The sequence below is a fragment of the Equus przewalskii genome, chromosome 14, assembly GCF_037783145.1.
Source record: "Equus przewalskii isolate Varuska chromosome 14, EquPr2, whole genome shotgun sequence".
Taxonomy (NCBI): Eukaryota; Metazoa; Chordata; class Mammalia; order Perissodactyla; family Equidae; genus Equus; species Equus przewalskii.
Genome location: NC_091844.1, coordinates 70,223,155 through 70,246,267, shown reverse-complemented (window position 1 = coordinate 70,246,267; position 23,113 = coordinate 70,223,155). Strand labels below are relative to the sequence as shown.

Below are 23,113 nucleotides of genomic sequence, written 5' to 3'. Positions count from 1 at the left end.
GACCCCCACGGAAGCTTCTCTTAGAAAAGTCACCAGCTACCTCCAGGTCCTCAGATGCACTGGGCATGTCTCAACGAATTCAGCTTCCACACAGCTGGGCGGCCACTCCCTCCTGAAAACCCTCTCCTTTCTGAGACACGGCTCTTCTTCCTCCCAGGACCCTCTGCTGTCCCCACTGCTGGCCACCCCTCCTGTCTACGTGGCCCATAAAGGCTGAGGTTTCTGTGGACACAATCCTAGGACCTGGCCTCGGCCCTCCCCGTCTCTCTCCCAGGTGAGCACGTTGGCTTCCATAGACTTAAATGCCAGCCCCTGCTCTTGACGCGCTCCCACCTTTACATCTGCAGCCAGGACCTCCCTGTGCGCCAGGCACCTCAGCATCTCAACCCGAACTCTTGATTCCCAGCGGTCCCAAACCCATTCCCTCCCTAGTCTCCCCATCTGAGGAAGTGGCACAACCATCACGCAGGTATTCAGGCCAGACCTCTGGAGTCATCCTTGAGCCTCCCCTCCAACAGCAACCCTTACTGATCCCATCTCCAAAACACGTCCCGAATCTGTCTTCTCTGTCTCTATTGCTGCCCCTTTAATCCACATCAAATCATTCCTCTGCACAGAAACCTTCAGCGGCTTCCCAGTGTATGCAGAATTCAACCAGCTTCTGGCCATGACCTGCCAGGCCTGCATGACTGGGCCCCTGCTTCCTGCCCAGCCTCGTCTAGCCTCACTTTCTCCTTTGCTCATCTCACCCTGGGCATACTGGTCTCCTACTTTGCCAAACAAGTCAGGGCCTTGCTTGTGCTGTGTCCTCTGCCTAGAACATTCTCCCCACCCCGTTCCTCATAGAGCTACCTCTTCTGTTCCTGTAGGTCTCAATTTAAAGGCTACCTGTTCCAAGAAGCCTCTCCTGACGACCCCACCTAAAGCAGGCCTCTGTTATCCTGCATTTCAGCCCCTTGTTTACTTCTTTTCTGCCTGTCTCCCCTATCAGAATGTCACTCCAAGAGGGCAGGAATTATACATGCACAGAGCCTAGTACACTGCCTGGGACACGGTACCTGTTCAGCACACATTTCTTGAAAGAACAACGCAACCAGGCACTGCCTAGGGATTAAGCAGTTCCCTGTAAGTGTGAGAGGTTAACCTGAGGGGAAATCGAGGTTCAGCCAGGGCCTGATGACAGCCCCAGAGGGTGGCTGAAGCTAACTTCTGGTTTCTGGTTCTGCGGGACGGGCTGCGGCCCAGGCAGAAGGCACCTCACCTCCCTTTTCCAGCGTGCCAGCCACTCGTCCCGCTTGCGCTTGCTGATGTAGTAGGGGTCCCCCGCCTGGAAGGTGAGCCGCGGCATGGGCCGCTGGCGGAGGCTGGACTCCCAGCCCAAGCCACCCCGCAGCCGGCCCCGGGAGCCCTAGGACAGAGAGACGACAGAGAGACAGACCGGCATTAAGATGGGCACTGACAGGCCCGCCGCAGGGTTTGTTCCTCCTGGAGGGGAAACTGAGGAGGCACTCACCTCGAACAGAACACAGGAGCTCTGACTCCTGGCTAGAGAGGTCAACCCTGCGAGTGCTGGGCAAGCCCATCTGGGCTGGAGAAGTGAGGGACTGGGAGGGCGGGGGGCTCATGGATAGAAACCATAAGGGGAGGTGCTTGGTCTTGGAGGGGAACCAGCTGGCTGCCTTTTTGGGGGACTTCCGACCTCCACACCCACTTCCTTTCCTCCTCACAGAGGGGCGGGTAAAGAAGCGGGCAGGGGCCACCTCAGGCTCCCCTCACACACACTCGCCATAGTCGGTCAGAGCGGTGGCTTTCTTCTCCTAGCATCAGGATCCATAGAGCCCCTGGGGACTGAGGAAAACACTTGCCTCCATTTTCATGGATTCGATGTTGGTCTCCTTCTGTTCTTTGCCTGTAGAGAGGGAAGAACAAAGGGACTGTCGGCGGAGTTACAGGAGTGGCTCAGAGGCCCCACCTTGTGCCTGGGGTCCCTGCCACGGGGGTCCTCCAACCATTTAGTTGTTCATGTATCAAACCTGATGGCCCACCATGTGCCAGGCACTGTGCTGGCCCCAAGGACTCAGAGCAGGGCCAGAGCAGAGAAAGGACTGGGGCAGGGTTGAAGGCCCAAGTCCAAAGGAACAACAGAAAAGCCAGGGCTGTGGTTTCTGGCCCACTGACTCTGACTCAGGCACACAAAAGAGTGGTCTAGAAACAGCCCCACTCAGTTCCTCCCAGTCAACAGAGCTCCCTTCCCTGAGGAGGGGCCAGACTGCACAGCCTCGGCCAGCACGCTGCCAGAAGGGGGCATTTCCTTCCATATGTGGGGTATGGCAAAGATGCCCTAAGGGTTGGTGGGGCACGGGGCGACTGGAGCAAGACTCTGCTGAAGCAACACAGTCTCTATGAGACTCAGTTTCCTCATCTGGAAAATAAAGTTCCTGGAGATGATTTCTAAGGTCCTCCTGCACTTTTCAATATTATGGTTCTATTATGACCATCTACCTCTGTACCCCTATTCTCCACCCCACTCTCAGGTCCCTGAGCTCAGCCTTTATTCTAGAAGATTTGGATTCCGGAGGTCTCCGTGTGACCTCTGGAACCTTTCCTAGCCTAAATCAAGGCCGATAACCACTGTAAAATCTCTAGGTTACTGGGAACATTAAGTGCCTAGAGCAAGGCTTGGCATACCATAGCTGCTCAATAAACGTTATTTTGTTCCCCTTCCCTAAGACAGCCTTTCCCTGCCCCCTTCCCCGCAGTTCCTGGAACGGAGGGCTCAGGGGACAAAAGCCCCAGCAATTCTGTCTCCAGGACCACCTCTCCCCGTCCTTCTCCAGCCGCAAGCAGGAGGGCTCCTCCGGAACATCCCTGCGTTCCCACGGGCGCTCGCCTCCCGACGCCCTCCCTGGGCCTGCCCCCGCAGGCTGCCCCTTGGCTGCGGGGCGCCGGGTGCATGACGCCTTCTTGAGCCTCCCGCGGGAGGTCGGGGGCGGGGGCCTTCCTCTCACCTGGGCCCCTGAACGCCTTTGTCTGAAGCCAAGAGTATCGAGCTTGGGCCCAAAGCAGGAAGGTCACTAAGGCTGGCTCACAGTGGCGAGGGGGTGGAGCGGGAGGGGGGCAAAAGCGGAAAAAACAGCCCCTACTTCATCTCCTGGCTCTGAAGCGGAAACCAGCCGCGGCACTGAAGGCCCCTGAATCCTCGGCCCCCCCAGAGGAGGTTTCTTGCCCCCTCTCTCAACGGAGCAGACCTGGGGCTCTTCCCCGCGTCTGCCCCAGGGGCCAGGGCAGCCCTAGGGCACAGCCACCCGGAGCCTGGGGAGGGGGAGGCAGGGTCGGCGCTCGCTCGCAGGGCGCCCTGGAGGCGGGGACCCCGGGGACTTCACGTGGGCGGGCGGCCCCGCCAGCGCCGAGGTGGCCGCCGAGGGGCGCGCGGGGAGGCGGCGCGAGTGTCCGGCGGGGGCGCGCGTGCACTCGCCGACTTGTGCACGACAGGCCTTGTAAGGTATGTCTCCCCTGGACTTTCTGTCTCTTCGTGCTTCCTTTAGGCCCTGTCGTCTCACCACAGCCAGCTCCCCCTCTCTTTCTCGGGCCTCGGAGAGCGGGCTCCCCCTTCCGCCGGCGAGGCTTTGGGCTGCCAGAAGGGGGCGCGCGTCCTCGGCTCGGGCGGCGGCTGGGTGAGGGGCTGGGAGGCCTTTGGGCCTCAAACGTTTCCTACCCGGGACCCTCCATGGCATCTGATTACACTTATGGGGAATCATTTCTTCATTAGAACGAAAGAAAATCAGGGCTGAAAGGAATTGTAGAGATGATGGAGTGCTTGTCCAGCCCCTAGATTTTGCCGATGGAGAAACTGAGGCCAGGGGAGTAGGGGGCTGAGGAGAAACAGCTGCCAGGGCTGAGGTCAGACTTGAGGCTTCCTGACTCCCAAGCCAGCTCATTTACACCGCACCACCTTGATGCTCCCCCAAACAGAACGACTTTTCCTCATGCACTTTCCAACTGGCTTCTTTCTGGAATTTTCTCCCTGACAGACTGCGCATGCCCACTTGAATGCTGTCACACACACACTTTCCAGCCGGGCCCAGCAAAACAACAAACTGGGCTGCCTCAAGAATGCCGCACTTGTCCTGAGTCAAGGAGGGTCAGCTGCTGGCGCAACACTCCCTCTGCAGTCCATCTGCTCCTGGCCCAGACCCAGGGTCACAGGCAGGGCCAGGTGGCTGTGTGCCTTCCAGGGTGGCCCTGGCAGGTTCGCACATGACCCTGGGCATTTCAGGTCCTGGGGGCAAGGGAGGCCAGGGTGCTTCTAACACTTACCTCTTGGTCTGAGACTATACTCAGACGGGGGCTACCCAAAATTCCCTTTAAAATAAACCCAAATCTCAGCCACATGGCTGAGGCCAGGCTTGCCTCAGAGGGCAGTCACTAGCCCAATGCTGGGTGCTCAACCTAAGCAGAGAGGAGCTTTGTGCTGACCCGAATCTGGTCCTTTACTAGTTGTACAATCTTGGGTAAGTAACTTAACCTCCCTGAACCCTCAGTCTCCCCATCTGAAAAATGGGGATGATAAGAGTCTTCCCTCTGTGATCACAAAGATTAAGCAAGAGAATACATGAAGACTAGGGTTTCTCTAACTTTAATATGCATCGAAATCATGAGGATCTCTTTAAAATGTAGATTCTGATTCAGCAGATCTAGGGTGGGGCCTGAGATTCTGAATTTCTAACTTCCCAGGTGATGAAAGGTGACACTGTTGGTCCGTGGACCCCTCTGAGTAGCAAGGCTATCGAACACAGCACAGTTGGTATTCAGTAAAGGGAAAGCCACTTTACCATTGTCCCTATTGTCACCATGATGGCATCAATGCTAGGAGTGCAGGAGCAGTCCCAAGCCACCACCTGCCTGTCCAGGTGGCTCTTGTCCTTATTACTCATCATCCCCCTGTCCCTCCTTCTCCTGGCTGTACTTTCAGGATCTGGAACTCCTACGTACACACAGGAGGGTGCCCAGGCCACAGGAACGCTGCCTTAAAGTCCTTCCTTTTTCCTGTATAGGAACTAATAAGAGGGGTTCCAGGAGAGACAGATGGAACCCCCTAAAAGAGGCCTGGAATGAAGGGAACTGAAAGGAGACCACAGCCATGTCACTTCCTCCCTGTGGCCTTAGGCTCCTTCCTCAGAAACAAGCAGCCGAGTATGCATTCTGAGTGGCTGACTGCTGAGCTGTGGCCAAACCTCCAGCAGGCCACTCCATCACCTCACAGGTCTCAGCGTCTGGGTGATTCACAGAGGCCTTCAAGGATCCCACCAGCTCTGATCCCGCCAGCATCTCCCCTGCCTGGATGGCTGGGGCCACACACGAGTGCTCCGAGGCCAAATTTTGGAGATTAAAGAGACTTGGAGCACTTTTTCCCCACCATGCTCAGCACTAAGATTCTGAGAAAGATCCACCCAGTGTGTGAAAGTCCCAACCCCAGGAGGCACCCTTGAACCATTTCCCACCGTGTCCCTGGCAGCAGTCCACCTCTCTCCATCTCTGCTGTCACCTTGCTCCTCAGATCCACCCTCCTCCCCTCGGCGCCTGCAGCAGCCTCGTAACCGCTCATCCTGCTTCCCAGCCCCTCTGCTCCACTCCAGATGGCAAAGTGATCTTTTCAAAACGCAAACCAGATCATGTCACCCCCTGAGAGGGCAGCCTCAAAGGCCAGCTCTGGTCCTGTCTGCTGTCCCCCTCATCTCACACCCCTGCGCTCTCTCCGCTCCAGCCCTGTGCAGCCTTTGCATCAGGTCCCTGGGTGCCCTGCTCCCTCCTATCTGGCAGTCATTATAGCTCCTCTGACTGCCCCCCTGCACCACCCTCACCAGGTGAACCCCAGCTCATCCTTCAGTTTAGGGGTAACAGCCCAGGCCTGATGGGGTTTTCTATTATACCTCCTCATAGCACCATGTTTATTTTCCCTTCAAGAACTTATCTCTGTATATAATCACGCACTTTTATGTGTGGATTTCTCATTAATGTCTGTCTCTCCAGCTGACTGTGAGGTGTCTGAGGGCAACAATCAGGTTTTGGTATGATGGTTTCCCCAGATCCTGGCACCCACCAAATGGGTATTTAATAAACACCTGTTGACCAACTGAAGAAGGAGCTCCTGAGAACAAATGGAAATGGAGACAGGGAAATCCCAAACCGAAAGCAAACTCTCCAGGGTTAAGAGCAGCCTTGGAGCTGTGGTTCCATCCTGCCAGGCAGGAAGGACTGCCCTGGCCCTGGGCAGCAGCTAGGCACCAGTCGTGGTGGGGGTCCCAGGAACCCGGGAGTCAGCTGACACCTGTCCATAGGGAGCAGCACATTTGATAGGAGGGCCTGGCAGGTTCCCAGGTTCCGCTCTTGCACACCTGGCCTTTTTAATGGGAGGATGGTGTCATCTCCCTTTCCTCCTCTCTTTCACTCCGCTCAGGCCCCTTGAACACCCCCTCCAAGTGTCAGGACTTCCCAGGAGGTGCTCAGGTGAGGCTAGGCATCTGGGATGGTTCAGAGTCCACTGGCCCCAAGCCCCATTCCAGAACAGCAGGGGATGGTGGCAGGGCACACGGACTCTGAAACCAGAGATGAGGATGGAATGAATCCTGGATCTGGCACTTACAGCCGTGGGGTCCTTGAGTAAGTCATTTCATCTTGTTAAGCCTCAATTTTTTCCCACCTTAAAATGGGGATAATAATACCTCTTGAAAATTATTCAGAGGAGTAAATAAAATGACGAATGCAGAGTACCTCAGAAAGTACTTTGCACATAGTGGGAGCATCATAAATGGCAGTTGAATAATAAATGAATGAAAGATATTTTTTAATAAATTTGGAAATCTCTTTTCTGGAGATGCTCGCTATACTGCATGAATATTAGGTTTGGATGCATGCAAAATAAGTTACGCCAATTAATCGATTTACTCATTCCATCATCCACACTTGGAAGGAAGACTTTCTGAAATTAAAATGCACATATGCAAAACAACCTGGCAGGGCCCTGGGAGGATCAAATGTGATAATGTATGAGAAAGCGCTCTGTAAACTGTGAAGCCCTGTACAAATGCTAGTTGTCCTCATTACTAACATGTTTACAGCTTGGTTGGCCCTGAAATCTCTGGCTTAACCTGAAAGAGAAAAGTGGGCAACTTTCCAGGACTCCAGGACCGGGCCAGAAAGTCCCCAGAGGAAGAGGCCTGGGCTGGGCAGTGCACAGGCCACCAGCCCCTCTCCCAGCTCCTCCCCACCCGCCTCCACCACAACCAGATTTTCAGTTGAATTGACTGAATAAACTACGGTGGGCTCAGGACATCTGCCCTGGGGAAGGCTAACTGGGCTTTTAATGCCCACATGGGCATCTGCTGCCCTCGGGTGCCCAGGCCGTGGGCTATAAACAGATGATCCCTGAGAACCACGGGTCTGTGGGACAGTAAGCAGGCCAGCTGGGGGCTGAGGGAAACCAAGGTGCACAACTAGCCTATGGGGGCGGCGGGGGGTGTGGGAGATAGCTGTCACCCCCGTCCAGCAACCGTTGGCATCTGCAAACCCACTGTTGCCAGATCTAACTTTTTTGTTTTTCCATGAGAAGCCAAAACTCCAGATTTTTATGCGAAATTTCTTGATTTCTAAATACTGGCAACTAATTTTTCTAAATGTTTAAAACACTATGTGGGCCAAATAAAGCATGTGTGAGGGCGCATCCAGCCAGCGGCCTCCAGGGCACAGCCTTGGCAAGTGGATCTTCAGCTCCCATGCCCAGCCCAGCCTCCTGGGACCTGCTGGGCCCCACATCTCTGGCCTTCAGAGGAATCCCGGCGAGCCCGAAGAGGCTGCCCCTTGTGTCAGGGACTCACCCTCTTCTGCGGGGGCTCCTCGGCCATCCTTGGGGGTGCAGCAGCCATTCTCCACGGCTCTGGAGGCTTCGGTCGGGGTCTCAGCTGCACCCTCTCCCTCGGCTGGGGCCCCGCCCTTCTGCCCCCCAGCGGGGCTCCCCTCCTCTGGCTGGGGCTCACTCCGCTTCTCCAAGTCCCCGTTGGGTAACAGCTCTGAGGAGCCTGAGTCCTGGGCCATGGACGGGGACTTGGAGGTCACCGTGGGGTCCTTCGGCGTGTCACTGCTTTCCACCTGAAAAGATGAAGAAAGATAACGTGAGGGGACGATTAGACCAGTGGTCTCAGCCTCTTGTGGATCACTGACCCGTCTGAGCGTCTGGTGAAAATTATGAACCCACTGTTTGGAAAATGGAGTTCACATAAACGTTCATGCAAACAAACACACTCACAATTTTGCTCTCAGTTTCAAGGGGTTCATGGGCCTGACCCCCTGACATCAAGGGGTCTGTGGACTCCAGCTTAAGAAACAGGAGAAGATTCCGAGCAGGTTTGCCAACCTGGTTCCACTGCCCAAGCTGCACCCAGCCCACCCCACCCCTCACTGAGGTGATGCAGGTTCTCAAGACTTCCCTGCAGCCCCTCTTGAAAACAGACGCTCCTCACTACCCTACTTCCGCTCAGGACCCTCCTCAGAAGATCTCGTAACCCTGGCTGACCTGACTACCGTGTCAGAGCCCTCCTGGCTGTCCCCTTGGTCTCTCAAGGCCCAGACCCAAACGGCGACTAGCTGCCTGGCCGAGTGGAGTGTGAGGGTCAAAGGGGGCCTTCCACAAACAGCGTCCGTTCCTCTGGGCCGCAAAGCCTAGCACAGGTCTTTCCCTCAGCTTTGGCCTCCACAGGTTTTCCCAGGCATGCACACCCCAGCAGAGCCACGGCCCCAGCAGGCAATCTGCAGTCTGCGGAGGGCCCTCCCTAGCACATGGTCCACGTTCTTCCTCCGAAAGGCAAGGTGCTGTTTTGTCCCCAAGAGTCTAAGAACTGAACTTGTACAAGAGTTGCATCAAGAGTGATCATAACTGGCCGTAAGTGTCGCTGCGCAGTGGGCAAACCTCCTTCTCACTCGTTTCCCCCTTAGAGCCACCCAACCTCCCTGGGCAGGATTGCAGAGAATTTTGTGATTTACTCGAGGTCACACACTGTAAGGACAGAGTGAGCACAAGAGAGCCTGGTGAGCACTTTGTCCTTGGCCATACGGGGGCAAGCAGGCTGGGGCATCTCAGGAGGAATGGAGGTGTCCACTTGGGGCAGAAGAGGCAAGTGCCCCCTGTGCTCAGCGTTCTGCCACGCCCATGGGCATGAGGCCACCCTCAGCAGCCCTGCCCGCTGGCTCCATCTGCAGAATGCCCACCCCAGGGAAGGGCAGGGGACAGCAGCTCAGTAAACACATTGCTGGCCTGCGACCTCGGGTAAGGCACTGCTCAAGGGGGTGCCTCAGTTTCCCCACCTGTAAGGCGAGATGATTACGCTAGGCCAATGGAAGGGTTTTCCTTCTTTTTAAGTCTTTTTTTTCTATTTATACAAGTCAGACGTATATATTATAAAAATTCAAACCACACAGAAATGAGCAGTGTTAAAGAGTGAAAGCTCCTATTTCAATTCCCTGCCTCCAGAATCACTCCCCACAGGTAAACCATTCTGAACAGTTTGGTGAGTATCTTTTCCAGACGTTCTTTCTATGCAGCAACAGTCATGTGTAAGTTACATGTTTGTACATACGTATTCACACACACATCCAGATCAAGAATTTTTTTCTAATAGGGTATCATACTACTCATACTGTTCTGCGACGTGCTTTTTCATTTAACAAGCAGAGTGGGCATCTCTCCATCCCAGTGCATATGGATCTGTCTCATTCTATTTCCCAGCTGCTCAACAGTCTATTGAACGGATGTTCCATCATTTACTCATCTGCTCCCTATAGGGGGCCTTTGGGCTGATTTGGTTTTTGCTCCAACGAACCCCCTGCACTTAAAGCTCTGTGCACTTGTGGATTTCTGTAGGCCAAACTCCCAGAAGTGGACTGGCTGGGGTAAAGGGCCTGCCCACCTAAGTGCGTATATTCAGCCAAATTCCCTCAAAAGTGTTGTACAACTCAAGCATATCCCAACACTTGAGAGCACAGGTTTCCCCAGGCCCTCCCTGCACAGCCCAACAATCTCCAACCAAGACTGCTTTTGCTCCAAGGGTCTATGACCTCAACTCGGATTTGATGAGGAAGCCCAGAGGTGGCAAAAATAAAAATAAAAAAAATAAAAACTAGACTGCTCCCTGGACGAGGCTCCAGAGTAAGCAGAGGGCCTGCCAAGCTGTTCTCCTGGCTGAGGGGGGTGGCGCAGGGCAGGCCTGCTTCCAGGAGGAGAATCTCCCGCGGAAAGCAGCAAATGCATGCAGTCCTCAGCAGTTGACGGGTGGAGGGGCTGCAGCAAGGGGAAGGGGAGGCCTCTGGCGGAAGCAAGAAGTCCTCCACTAGGCTTGGCTGCTGAGGGTCAAAGCCAGCAGAGTCAAGAGGCCCAACACAGGAACAAAAGTGAGCAAGCAGGCCCTGTCTCTCCTCAGCCTCCATCCCGCGTGTCGGGACCTATAGACTCTGTCCGGGACTCTGATCTTTCCAACCTCCCTGCTCAAGCCAATGGGGCTCCCTGGCCTAGAATACCCCTCCTAGGTGTACGTCCCCCCACCCCGCAAGGTTCAGTCATGTGTGTGAGAAAGTCAGACAGCCCAGGCAACCTGGAGAGGGGGGCACACCCGGGCCCGCACAGCTGCCACAGAGCCCCAAACAGGGCACTCCCAGGGAGGTGCACGTGAGGGTCCTGCTGGCCAACTCGGGATGAGGAGTTTATGTCAGAACCAATATCTTACCATGGCCGTGTCCTCCTTTCCTCTAGCCACTTGCTGCCCCACAGACACTTCAAGTTAGGGCAGGCTCCCAGCCCCACAAAGCTGTTCGAGACAACTCCGCTGTCACTCACTTCCTGCCTGGGGACCACACGGCCTCCTCTCACCCTGGGACTCACTTCCTGTTGACTGCCAGTTCCATAGCATAGAGGGCCAGGAGTACCTGCTCTGAGACCCAACACAGCCCCAGGGTCCCAACCCACACTGATCCAGCACCCCTCCAGGCCTGCCCTGGAGGACCCCAGGCTGCAGCAGTATGAAACACAGCATCCTTCCAGAGGTGGGCGGATGAGGGGGAAGGGGAACACTCTGCACAGCTACAGCCCCAAGGTCAGCTCAGCTCAGCAGGCTGAAATCTCCCTGATCCCACCAATCCTCCCCCTCCTCTCTTCCTGACCGGGCCATCCTCTCTTGCCGCCCGCTCTGGTTCTGCATGAGCCTGAGTCAACCAAAGCCCTGGGATTAGGGGAGCTGCTGACCCCTGCCATGGTCAATCCTCCATCCATCTTACCCATCAAGAGCCTCCCTGAGCTGGCAGTGGGCCCTCACTGGCCCTTTCTGTGGGGCCCTGAGTTCCTGGGGAGATCAAATCTCCACCTATAAGAAACCACTGAGGGAGGAGGGAGAGCCACAGGCAAAGGGCCAGAAGCAACACTCGTTTTCTGGGGAGGGGCTGGGTGCTCTCCCTCAACTAAGAAGAGCATAACCCACCCGTGGAAGCCGCTGGGAGAGGCTACTGCAGCCAGGCCTGCACCCTTCTGCCCCCACCTCCACACCGTAGGCTCAGCGCCCTCCTCTCCTCTCCCCTGCCACCATTAGCTTGTCGCCTCCTAGAGGCAGGGCCTTCGCTGTATCTGGTTAGACTCAGCCTGGAGGAAGGCAGCTGGCAGTGCTCAAGATTCACAATTGATTCCTAATGCCAGAGACTAGGTTAAGAGTGAGAACATCCTGCTCATGTGCTTACAGGGAGTTTCAACTTTGTTGCATGTTAAAAAGTCTGCTTTTGTTTGCTTTTATTTTTACAGTTGCCTTGAAAGGAGAAACAGCACACTCTGAGACGCTCGTTTTTCCCATGGGGCAGGGGGTAGCAGCAGAAGCCCCTGACCCTTTTAGAAGGCACCCCAGCAGCTGTAGGTGACAATTTCCGCTTCCTCTGCTTCTCACCTGTGGGGTTGGGCGGAGGGGGGAGGGGTAGGAGAGGTGGCAGAATGGGAATGGCAGTGTGAGCACCTGTCACTTCTCCCTAGGGTGGGGGCAACAGATTTGAGTAAAGCTCAATCCTATCACCTACTGTGTGCCACCCACGCCCAGTAGGCCTCCTCCTGGATCTTCAGACCCTGCCCACCACTTCCTGGGGTCCCTCAGAGTTGCTCACCTTTGCCTTCCTTCCAGGCAAGACTCCACCCTGGGACACCTGCCTCCTGCTTCTCTGTTGCCCATCACCCCCTCCACGGGCCTCTCCTGGGCGCAGCTTATTCTAAGCTGGTGAAGGCAGCGGTTCTCAACTGGGGGCAACTCTGCCCCCCAGAGGACATTTGGCAATGTCTGAGACATTTTTGGCTGTCACATTGGGGTGGGGGGACTCCTGGCTTCTAGTGGGTAGGGGCCAGCAATGCTGCTAAATGCCCTACAGGATATGAGACAGCACCCACAACAAAGAATTACTTGGCCCAAACTGTCAATAGTGCTGTTGTTGAAAAACTCTGCCCAGGGTAGGGACACTGACCAGGGACTGCCTTTTCTGAGAAGCATTGTTTTTAAAACTTAAAAAAAAAATTGTGGTAAAATACACATAACGTAAAATTTACCATTGTAACCATTTTCAAGTGTACGATTCAGCGGCATGAAGTGCCTTCACACTGTTGTGCAACCATCACTACCATCCATCTTCAGAGCTTTGTCACCATCCCAAACTGGAACTGTTCCCATTAAACAAAAACTCCCCATCCCCTCCCGCCCCGGCCCCCGGTACCCACCAGGCTACTTTCTTTCTTCTAAGGAACACTTCAAAGTTGCCTGTCTCTGTTGTTCTTAGACACACATGAACCTGGAGGGATCTGTACTGGGCCTCGATCCTTGGAGCGATTAGCCTCACTGCCACCCCCGAAGCCCCCGGGGGGTTGGCAGGCTGAGGGTCCAGCCCGGGCCTGAAGGAGTGGGGGAAAGTCCACCGGGGTCCACTCATACCCCCGGCCCACCGCATGCCACACTTGTTTACAAAGTGCTTTCACACCCCATCTCATTACGCACTCCTCACGCTGTACCTAATTATTTGTTTACTGCATGTCTCCTTCCTTGACTGTGAGCTTTGCCTTATTTATCTTTTTATTTCTCTCCTTTCCAACCACTCCACCACGCACAGGATCCGGCATAAAGATGCTTATACAATTAGTAAATTTAATTATCACAATTATCCTGATGGGTAGCGTTACCCTCACTTTTCTGAGGAAAAGGGCTCCCAGCCTTGCCTCGGGTCACACACCTTCTAAGTGGTACAGCTGCCAGAATGACTCAGGTACATGAGAGGCATTTGAGAGCCGGCTCCCCCTCCGGGTTGAGTCTCCGGAAAAGCCCAACCTCAAATCCCAAGGGTTCCAGCGAGGAAAAGGCGGCTTTGATGTGCCCAAGCAGGGCCAGGGAGAGGCTGCCGGCTGTTTCCTTGGCAGCAGCCATGCAACGAAAAGCCAGAGGCGAAGCAAGAAGGAACTTTCTTCAGGAAACCTGTCCAGGCCAATGCCAATTCTCCGGCCCCCTGGCACCTTGTCCCTGATCTCCCCCTTTGCTTGAAGTCTGGACCAGACCCCAGAACTCCCGCCCCCATCCCACGAGGTGAGCCTTGTCTCCTGAGGTGGGACAGAGTGCTGAGGCCCCAAATAGGGAAGTGATTCTTCAGAGTTCCTTTATTGTACTTAGAATGTTTACAGACAAAAAATAAAAACCTGGCACACAAGGGGTGAGGGAAACAATTCAAGGGAGATGGGCCCCAGGCATCTGCAGGTGCAGGAGCCCATTCAATGGGGGCGGCCAGGGCAGCCCCATGTGCAGGCTCACCTGCGCCTGGGGCCGCTCCAGGAGGTGTGGAGGAGAGAGGCCCGGGGCAGCTGCCTCTCCCTCTGGAGGCCCCTGGAGGTTGGAGCCAGGGTTCTCAGCTGGCTCTGGGTACCTGCCACGCCCTCCCCTCTGGTGCCAGGAGCTGTGGCTGAAAGGGGCCTTCTCCCCTAGACACCTAGGTAGCTCTGGGGAGGCAGGCCCAGAGGCTGGCAGATGCTGGGCGGCCTCACCTCACCCTCCCCTGCCTCCCCACCACCACCACCTGACATCACCGCCATTGTGCCTTTCAGGCCCTTGGTGGCACTGAGCTCCATGCCAGCCGGGAACCCTGGCGTCTGGCCAGTCACAGCGTCTTATGTTAAAGACACACAGACACACAATCACACAAGCAGACACACAAGGGGTGTGCCACTGCCCACAGACACACACTCGCCTGCCTGCCGGAGACAGAGATGTGCGCAGATGCTGCCAAGCAATGTCAACAAAAACAAATAGTCCCCCTCCACTCCTCAGCTCCTGCAGGCCCGTCAGCCCCCCACCAAGCCCCGGACTTTCCCAGGTTGACTCTAGTTTCAGGAAAACAGCACACACGTCCACATAAGCAGGGCAGTCCTGCCCCCCAAAGCATTGGCACTGGGCCCGGGCTCCCCCCTTTCCTCTGCTCCAGGCCTTCCTGCAGCCCCTTCGCCTGGCAGCCCTGGGATCTGAGCAGCCAGAAGTGGCCTTCAGGCAGAAAGAGCCAGAGAGGTCCACCCCACGCCCACGCCCAGGAGTTGTCCCCAAATACCTCCCTGCTCAGCCTTCCTGGGGTGAATGCAGTCAGGCTCCAAGACTCCAATTTCCTTCTCCCTGGCAGAGCGGCTGAAAGGGCCAGCAGCGAGGTCAACGCACAGCCAGACCAGAGGCCAAAGAGAGCCAACTCTGGAAAGTCTGGCCTCAGCCTGAGCACCCACCTGTTGGTCCCACCATTTCCCTCACCACTGAGGCTGGGAGCTGCCTTCCCTCTCTCCTCCTAGATGGGGTGTGTGTGTGTGTGTGTGTGTGTGTGTGTGTGTGTATGTGACTCAAGCCCGAGGAGCGAACTTCAGGGTTCAGCAAAGCCTTAGTGGTCACTCAGTCCGTGCCCCTGTTGGCCATGGCAAATGGATGTGAGAAGGAACATGCCTGGCAAGTGGCCAGCCCGCGAGGAGCCTTGCTTCCAGCAGGGACCGCCAATGTACCTGGAAGAGGGCCTGGTGGTGCTCTTTGAAGTGAACCTCGAAGGATTTCAGGGTGAGCTGGAGGCTCCCTTTAAAAAGCCATTATATATAGAAGACCCACGTATTTAAGTAAATCTCTTTTGAAGTTATTTCCATTTTCAACCTCTACCATCCACGTGTAGGGTGACAGGTTTGCTAAGAAGGGAACCCACCATGGAAAATGGTGCTTTCTTTCCGGTGCCTCATTACCCTTTCTAAAGTTTCTAATGGGTATCTCCCCACCCCCACGGGGTGTGCTCATCCTGCCCCACCCTACATGACTTCATAGCTTTAATCACATCCCCTCTCAGGCTTTGTCTCTCCAGATTGGAGAGCATAATCTCTTTAGCCTGTGCTCACTTGGCAGCCCTGCCTTCCCCTTGATCAATTTAGCTGCCCTTCTCTGGAGCTGTTCCAGCTGGGTTATCTCTTTCTTGAGGTGGCAAAACCGAAACACACCAAATTCTCTAGGTGAAGATGATGAAAGAAAACCAGTGTCAACAGCTCTGCCCAGATGTGTGTGGCTGGCGAGTACCTGCAGCAACACGAGGAGTGCAGGTGCAGCTCGGGCTCCCGAGAACCCCCCGGAGGCCGGAACCTGACGGAATGAACGACTTGCTGGAGGTGGCCCTGGAATGTGTGACTCTGAGGAAGAGGCCAGGAGGGATGAAATAAACAGAGATTTTTAGAAAAACAAAATGAAGATTCTAGGACTGCACCTAGACACTCTGCCAATAAGACCAGCTATCTAGAGTGGCCTCCCTAAGGGCCCTGCCAAATCCGCTCCCCTCCAGAAGTCTCGGCCTCTGACAATAACACTGACGTTGTCCCTGGGGCTTGTGACGTCTTTTGCCCCCACCTCTCCCTCACCCTGCCAATCCCGTCCCACCACTGCCTCCCCTCAACAGGCTCTCGGGTATTTTCTGCCCTATCTCCCTGCATACTCTTATGTTCAACCCATCATGCTCAGGGATGCCAGAGTGAGCTTCCCAAAACATGACTCCCATCACTTCACACCCCCACCCCCTCAAAAACCTTCCAGAGAAACACAACACATTTTTGAGAGGATAAAGTGTAAACGCCTCTGGCTGCCTGCAAACTGCCTCTCCAACCAGGATGGAAGGCGTTCACCCTCGCCCACTCTGCCCGGCCAGTCTGCTCTTAGTCCCCGCTTTGGACATGGACCATGGACACATCCTCCCTCCACACCTTTGCTCAGGAAGGTCCTAGGAAGGTCTCCCACTGCTCCCTTAACTTCTAAACATTCCCTCCCTTCTAAGGCCCAAGTCCAGCCCCACGCCCCAACACGTCTTTGGCACTTGAAGTCCAGCCCAATGGCCAGGCTCTCGGTGCTGGATACCATTAGTGGGGGCCGAGTTGACTGATCTGCTGGGGGAACGAGCAGATGAATCTGCAGGGCACTGTTACATGAACAATCTCTAACCCCTATGTGAGACATGCGACAGCCCTATTTTCCTCACACCTTCAACGGTGGGGGAGGGGCAGCAGTGTGCTGCGGCAGGCCCACAGGTAGGGAAGCCCCCCCCCCGGAGGTCTGGGCCCAGGAACGGGAGAAAAAAACAGGGAGCACCGGGTCACAGAGTCAAGGTTCTAGGGGTTAACAAGGAACCATTCTGACTTGGACACGGAGAGGGTATTTGGGTTCCGTCTTAACTTGGAGAAGAATCAAAAGGTCCCATTAGGTTGGAAAAGGGGCCAACACTGCAAACTCCCAGCAGCCGCGTTCGCCTACGGGCTGGCTTATGCGGGGGAGCGGCTCCTGAACTCGCCCCAGCTCATCCCCGCGTCTTCTGCTGAGCGGGCAGTGCTGCCCTCCTGAACTCTCTCCCTCCGGCGGCGCCGTGTCGGAGGTTCAGCCTCCAACGTGGAGCGAGTACCGCTGGCTTTGGGCCGGCCTGGCTGAGCTCAGCGCCCGCTCCCAGCCCCCCTCTCCTCCTCTCCCTCGCCCTCCCTCCCTTTCTGGGTTATTCTTAGCAAGAGGTGACCTCAGAGTGCTCCCACTGAGCAAAAATAACCCTGGAGGAAGTTGGTGGGTATAAATCTTCAATGAATAAATACATATGGCTAGTAAACAGGGTATGGAGGCCCAAAGGGCCGGTCACCCCTCTGGACCCGGTGGGCAAGGGCAGAAACTGTCCTTCCTAGTGCCCCAGCTGTAAGCAGCAGGAAGGACAAAGGCGGTTGCAGGGCTGTCGGGCTTGTGACCAGGCAGGAACCAGCTTCGGACACCCTCACTTGTTACTGTGCGGCGTCATCGGGAGCTGGTGAACAGGAAGATGCCTCTTCCTCCCACTCCCACGCTCACACCCACACACAGGCTCACACTCTGTCCCCTCCTCCCTGTCATGGGCACTGGCCAGCCAGTAGGCCCTGGGCCCAGGTGCCAGCTCCCTTCCTAAGCCCCGCCCAGCCCTGTGGCCGGCTTCCTGTTTCCTGTTGCCGGCTCCGGCTGCAAGCATCCTGGCTCAGAGGCCAGTGCCACAGACCAATGCTGCTGCCCGGGTTGAAGGGGCCCAACTCTCACTCCTTAGCCCACTGCAGCCTTCCCCACTTACCCACAGACTCCCTGGTATTTGGCTCAATCACCCTGCTCAGTTATATTTTCTCTGTATGCTTTTTCGACTAGGTCTACACACTTTTTCAAACAGCCCTGCATTCATGTATTAACTTAAAGGGAATTTTGGATACCCAGTCTTCCAGATCACATGGCTGGAGTGGTGAGGAGGAATGAGCACTGTCGGTTTTGTAGTGGAGAAGTGTGGAGTCCAAGTCCCAATCATCCTCTCTGAACCTCAGTCTCTTCATCCGAATGTGGGAATGGTAATGACAGCACCCTCAGCCTTCCTCACACAGATTTGTTGTCAGCATCAAATGAGGTCATCATTGTGGAAGCCCTTTGTAGGCAATAAAGTGCTACACAACTCTGAGCCTTTATTCATGGTCTCTGTCCTCAGTGGTGTGAGGAGACAGTGCAATGTGGAGTGGTACTAAATATCAAGTCTAGTGGAGGAGACAAGCTCTCTCCACCTGTTTTTCCAACTATCTGGGGTGAAAGGCCAGGTTTTGGTTTTTGTTTTTCTAATTCCCAATCCACCAAGAAATGCTACTTTCATAAAATACGAAATCATGCATGTGGATATGGTGTCAGTATCAAATTGATAGAAAAGTTTCTAGATACTTATTCTCAAGTCCTGTATAGACAGGTAACAATCATTTCACAGGCCGGTGCTTCTCAAAGGCAGGTCTGAGACCACTGCTGGCTTATAGCTGGTCTTTTATTTCTTAGTGTTCATTTTGATTAATTTTACAAACAGTTCAAAAGGGAGAGCCAGTGTGGGTCAAGATGGCTGACCTGTGATTCGCCAGACAGGCTTTGATGGGCTGTGACAGTGACACTGGGGGAGCAGCACGTGAGGCAGCTGGAGAACTGTGCTTGGTGAGTTCAGGGAGCAGCGAGAAGACGGGGCTTCTATGGCAAAAGAGGTGATGCTGAGCACCCGTGTGGGGCAAGAGATCATGTGGTGAAGAGTGGACGGGGTACTCCAGATCTGGTCCCATAAGATGCGGAGTCCCTGGAGAGTCTTGAAGAGAGATGTGCCACGGACTGTACTTAGTATGTTACGCGTGGCCTCCTCTCCAGCACACTAGGTTGGAAGATAAGTCTTACTTATCTGTGTGGCCTCCTCACCCTGGTAGGTGCTCAGCGTCTGTCGCTGAGGGGAGGAAGGGCTGGGTGGGGTAGAGAGCTTACTTGGGGTGGGTGGGGTCTGGTCTGGGTGAGGATACAGCCAGGAGGCGGATGCAGAAGCAGCTAGGAGTGGAAGGTACCCGGGGACAGATAGGCCTTGGGGGCAAAAGGAGGAGAGAAAGGATGATTTCTTAGCCTTGGGGCTGGGGATGGAGAAGACACTAGTGGATGTAGCTCGTCCCTCCCTGGCCGGTGTGGGTACCAGACATTTGCCCAAACACAGACCCTGGCCTGCAGCCAGGTTTTCCTCTCCTGCTTCCCAGCACTGCCCCCTCTTCCACCTGTCAGGATCTGGGCCATGCTCCCTCCCGTTTCCAGGCTTAGCTGGATGACACACACTCAGCTGCCTTAAAGCTCCCTGGTCAATCCGTTCCCAGGGCCACAGCTGCACCAGGTCCCCAAGAAGCCCTCCCTGTTGTGTTCCTCTGTGGAGGAGGGGAGGAGGCCAGGACAGCACCTGCTTGACAAGTGAACCAGATGGCCTGTGGGCCAGGGGACCAGGGGCTGACCCCCAGCTGCAGCACAAACTTCCCCCATGTGGGCTCCCTTGGGGGCACGGGGCCTGCTGCCCAGGAAGGTCTGCTTGCTGCTTCCTCAGGGGTCAGTCTTTCTCTGTTCCCCCAATATGAAAGAGGTCCCCTTCACAATAGCTGCCCCCTCACTCAGTGTTGCCTTCCCTACACTCTCCCTTCCATCCTCAGGCCTCTCTTGAGAGTCCAGGTGGCTGCAGGTGTCACTCAGGACATGGGCTGGACCACATCCAGACTATGACCTGCACAGGATGTACACTGCCTCCCACTGGGGCTGCTGAGAGGCCCATGCTAGGCTCCCACCAGAAAGATCTTGTAGACACTGCCTCCACTCTCCCCTGCAGGGGACCAGGTTTATTATACTGCCAGCCCTGCACATTTGGACTCCACTTTGCTATTTGCAAAGCACCCCTGGAGGTGGACAGGGCAAGTAGTACTGGCAGCCACATTTTACCAATGAGGAAGCAGAAGTTCAGAGAGGTGCAGTAACTTGCTCAAGGTCACACAGCTGGGAAGCAGTAAATTCAGTGCTATTTCTTCTGTCAAACTGAGGTTGCTGTGGCTGCCTGAAGAGGAAAGGTTTGGCTGTGCAAGGGCAGGACCGACCTTTGCTGAGCACTGGCTCTTTGGTGCTTGAACTCATTTAATTCTCACCGGGTCTAGGAGGAATGCATCCTTATCATCTCTATTTTTCAGAAGGCAGAACCCGAGGTTCAGGCAGTGACTTGTGCTCATTGGTGGAGCTAGGATTCAAACCCAAGCCTGATGGACTCCAAAGACAGTGCTTTTCCTTCCATACCTGTCTCTGATCTCCTTGAACCCTCTGCCTGGGGCTTCACCCCTGCCCCCCACCCCCACCCCCGACTGCTATGCCCTCCCTCTGGTTTCAGGGACACAGCAATGAGTCAGAGGGTTGCTGGGTCTTTGCTTCCTATAGGTGGTGACTCCTGTCCCCAGCACCCAGATGGGGAAAGGCAGAGTTTGCTCTGCAGATCAGATAGAGAATTACCCATGGGCCCTGGCTCAGCCTGGCTCCCTTCCCACTCCAGCCTGCACTGCGCCCCCAGCTTCTCCCACAAGGTGCCCTGTCTGCCGGGGAGGAGAGTGGAGGGCACCCCGGCGTGGAGTGGAGGGAATCTGAGAGAGCAGCCTGGAGTCTGCTGCAAGCTGGAAATTCCTTTGAAGTCCCCTGTTTTATCTTTCAACTTCATGTGAATTTTTCATTCCAGGCCATAAAATATCCATGTTTGCTTTAATATTTAAAAGTTTAAAATTACTTACCAGTTAAATGACTTAACTTCTGCCCCCTTCCCCTCCAAATCTTCAAGCAGAGTTGGCAGGGGTGCACTTTAGGACCCAGCAGGTTCCCATACCTCCTGGCTCTAAGAAAGCCCCTCCTCCTCCGCTGTCCCCTTTGCTTCACCCCACTCTCTACCCCAGGGAGACAATCCCGCCCTGCTGAGAGAACATTTCCTTGAAGGGGCAACTTATAAATCCCAGCTCCTGGCTCCCCCTCACCTTCGTGCTCCAAGTTCTCCATTCTCAGCTGGAAGGGGCTAAAAGGGAACCAGCTGCCTCTGGGGCTGGCAGATAATTACCTTTCTACCCCTGAGTTCAAGGCCTAAGACAGGCAGGCTCCTACAGCCCTCAGGCCTCGTCCTCTGGAGCACTCCTCATCACCTTCTGGAGCACTCCTCATCGTGGGCAACCCCAGGGCTCCCCCTTGACTCAGAGGAGTGGCAGCCAGAAGCCTGGGGCTTTCAGCCGGCCCTGTGGTCTGCACCTCCACGGCTGTACACAGCGACCGGCTCTCCTCTCTTACAAAGGGACTCACCCTACATCTCTTCCCTAGTCACTCTAACCAGACTCCCAGACCTCAGGTCCCTTCCTCCAGGTTCTCCAGGGGCACAAAGGCCCAGGGTGGGCATGTGGAAGGGAAGGGAGAATCAAGTCCTGCCCTGTGAAAGCCACGGGCTCGGCCTGGGGGGTCTGCAAAGCTCTCTTGCTGCCCTTCCAGAAGGAAGCCGGGAGTCAGGGGCCTGGTTCAAGTCCCAGCGCTGCCACCACCCACAGCGCAAGTCCCCTGGCCTCTGGGGGCCTCCAGTTTGATGTAGAAAATAGGGGAGTTGTAGAGTGGTGGTGGGGTTCAAAGAATGGGGAATGTAGACAAGCTCTGCAGCTCGAGGGGCGCCCCGTCACCTAGTCTTACTGCCCCCAAGTCCCTGCAGGACACACATCACCGTGCACACACATGCGCTGGGAGGATGCCGTGACACTCACCGGGGGGTGCTTGCGTTTCCTCCCAGGCCGCCCCACCTTCCGCGCAGCTGTGCTGGGCTCCTGCCGCTCCTCCTTGCCACGAGCCTCCTCCTGCTCCTCTCCCTCCTGCGGGCACAGACACAGCCTGTGAAGCCAGGGCTGGACCCAAGAGGCCTCCTCCCCGTCCCTCCCCATGAAAGCCTCACTTCCAGGGCTGTGCCATGCTGTTCCCGGGCACGGATGCTCTGCACTCCCTTCCTGCCTGCGAAGCTCGAGCCACCCCTTAGAGCCCCACTTAAATACACCCTCAGGGGGACTTCAGGTCAGAGCCTACCGCCCCAGCAGAAGGCAGCTCTCCCACCCGGTGGCCACGTTTTCTGAACAGCAGAATTATAACACATGCTCTGACAAAGAATTTGTTTCTAAAATATATGAGTTTATTTATATGAAAAAATCTTACAAGTACAAAAATTAAATGTTATATTTTTAATGAATCACCTTTATTGAAAAGAATAAATTCACAAGAAAAGAAATCTTAAACTTAGTAATGTATATTAGAAGTACACGCAGCCTTTGGAACGAGGACTATCACAGGCAGTGGAGGATTTTACAGTCTCTGTAAATACACTTGTCCTAAAGCGTTGGCCATGTGGCACCAGCGTTCATATGCCTGTCAACCTCCAGGAGTGTCTCAGGTACCGTGTCTTGGCTCATCTTGATCCCCCTCATTCACTGAGTTCAGGAAGAGAAGTTGGTTTTGTTACCCACCTCCTCCCCAGTACCAGCCTGAATGGGGCCATGCTGGTCTCATGGGGCACAGAGACATAAACCTAGAAAGTCCTCCTGCCTCGCTGCTCCAGCCCGGCCACAAACCACCCACAAGTCACTTCTGACTCAGCCGACTCCGGCATGACTAATCATGAGCAGAAACAATGTTGGGGAAGGAAAGAGAAAGGGACCCTGACCCAGCCGAGGGACCACAGGCTGCTCATCAGGCCCTCATGATATCAGTACCCAAAGACGGCTTCATAGTCCTCCCTGGGGAGGGCGTCAACCCAGAGCAGTGCTGGTGCCACAGAAAAGAAAAAGAAGGTGCCCAGGTTCCCTGGGGATTTCATCAAGATGGCCCTCAAAAAAAAAAAAAAAAAGAAAAAGATGGCCTTCAACGTCCTACTCAACTTTCACTTTCTGTGATTTCAAAATAGCTTGTGGTTTGCCACATTAATTTTCAGGTGATGGTGGGACATGCAGATGGAAACCTATTGCGACCAATTGTAGATTATCAGATCAATAGGAAGAGTGGCACCAGCCCCCCATCCATCCGTCCATCCATTCGAGGCACGCCTGTGGGACAGACTGCCCAGGAGGCAGATTTAGGGGAGTCGCAGCTGAGGTTCCAGGGGTCCTCTAAAGAGATGCAAGTGGAAGATGAACAGAGGACCAGGCCTTAGCACCAAG

At 55.1% G+C, this 23,113-nt stretch overlaps 1 protein-coding gene and 1 long non-coding RNA gene across 15 annotated transcripts in view; one reads left to right on the top strand and one right to left on the bottom strand.

Moving 5' to 3' along the window:
• Positions 1–23,113, bottom strand: part of DNMT3A (DNA methyltransferase 3 alpha) — a 129,003-nt gene that overhangs the window by 66,648 nt on the left and 39,242 nt on the right. For 10 of the 14 annotated variants that reach the window (XR_011526189.1, XR_011526190.1, XR_011526191.1 and 7 more), the window contains 4 exons: positions 21,677–21,781; positions 7,875–8,145; positions 1,866–1,909; positions 1,262–1,408 (listed from right to left, as the gene is read on the bottom strand). Coding sequence is in view for 10 of the 14 variants with exons in the window: in XM_070573102.1 (XP_070429203.1) it covers positions 1,262–1,408; positions 1,866–1,909; positions 7,875–8,145; positions 21,677–21,781 (567 nt within the window). In the remaining 4 variants the exon portion in view is untranslated. The remainder of the gene's footprint in view (positions 1–1,261; positions 1,409–1,865; positions 1,910–7,874; positions 8,146–21,676; positions 21,782–23,113) is intronic. The other 4 variants (XM_070573108.1, XM_070573111.1, XM_070573107.1 and 1 more) reach the window with 1 other exon arrangement.
• Positions 3,365–5,990, top strand: LOC139075598 (uncharacterized). Its single transcript, XR_011526195.1, has 2 exons — positions 3,365–3,502; positions 5,055–5,990. It is a non-coding gene; the product is annotated as an uncharacterized lncRNA (long non-coding RNA).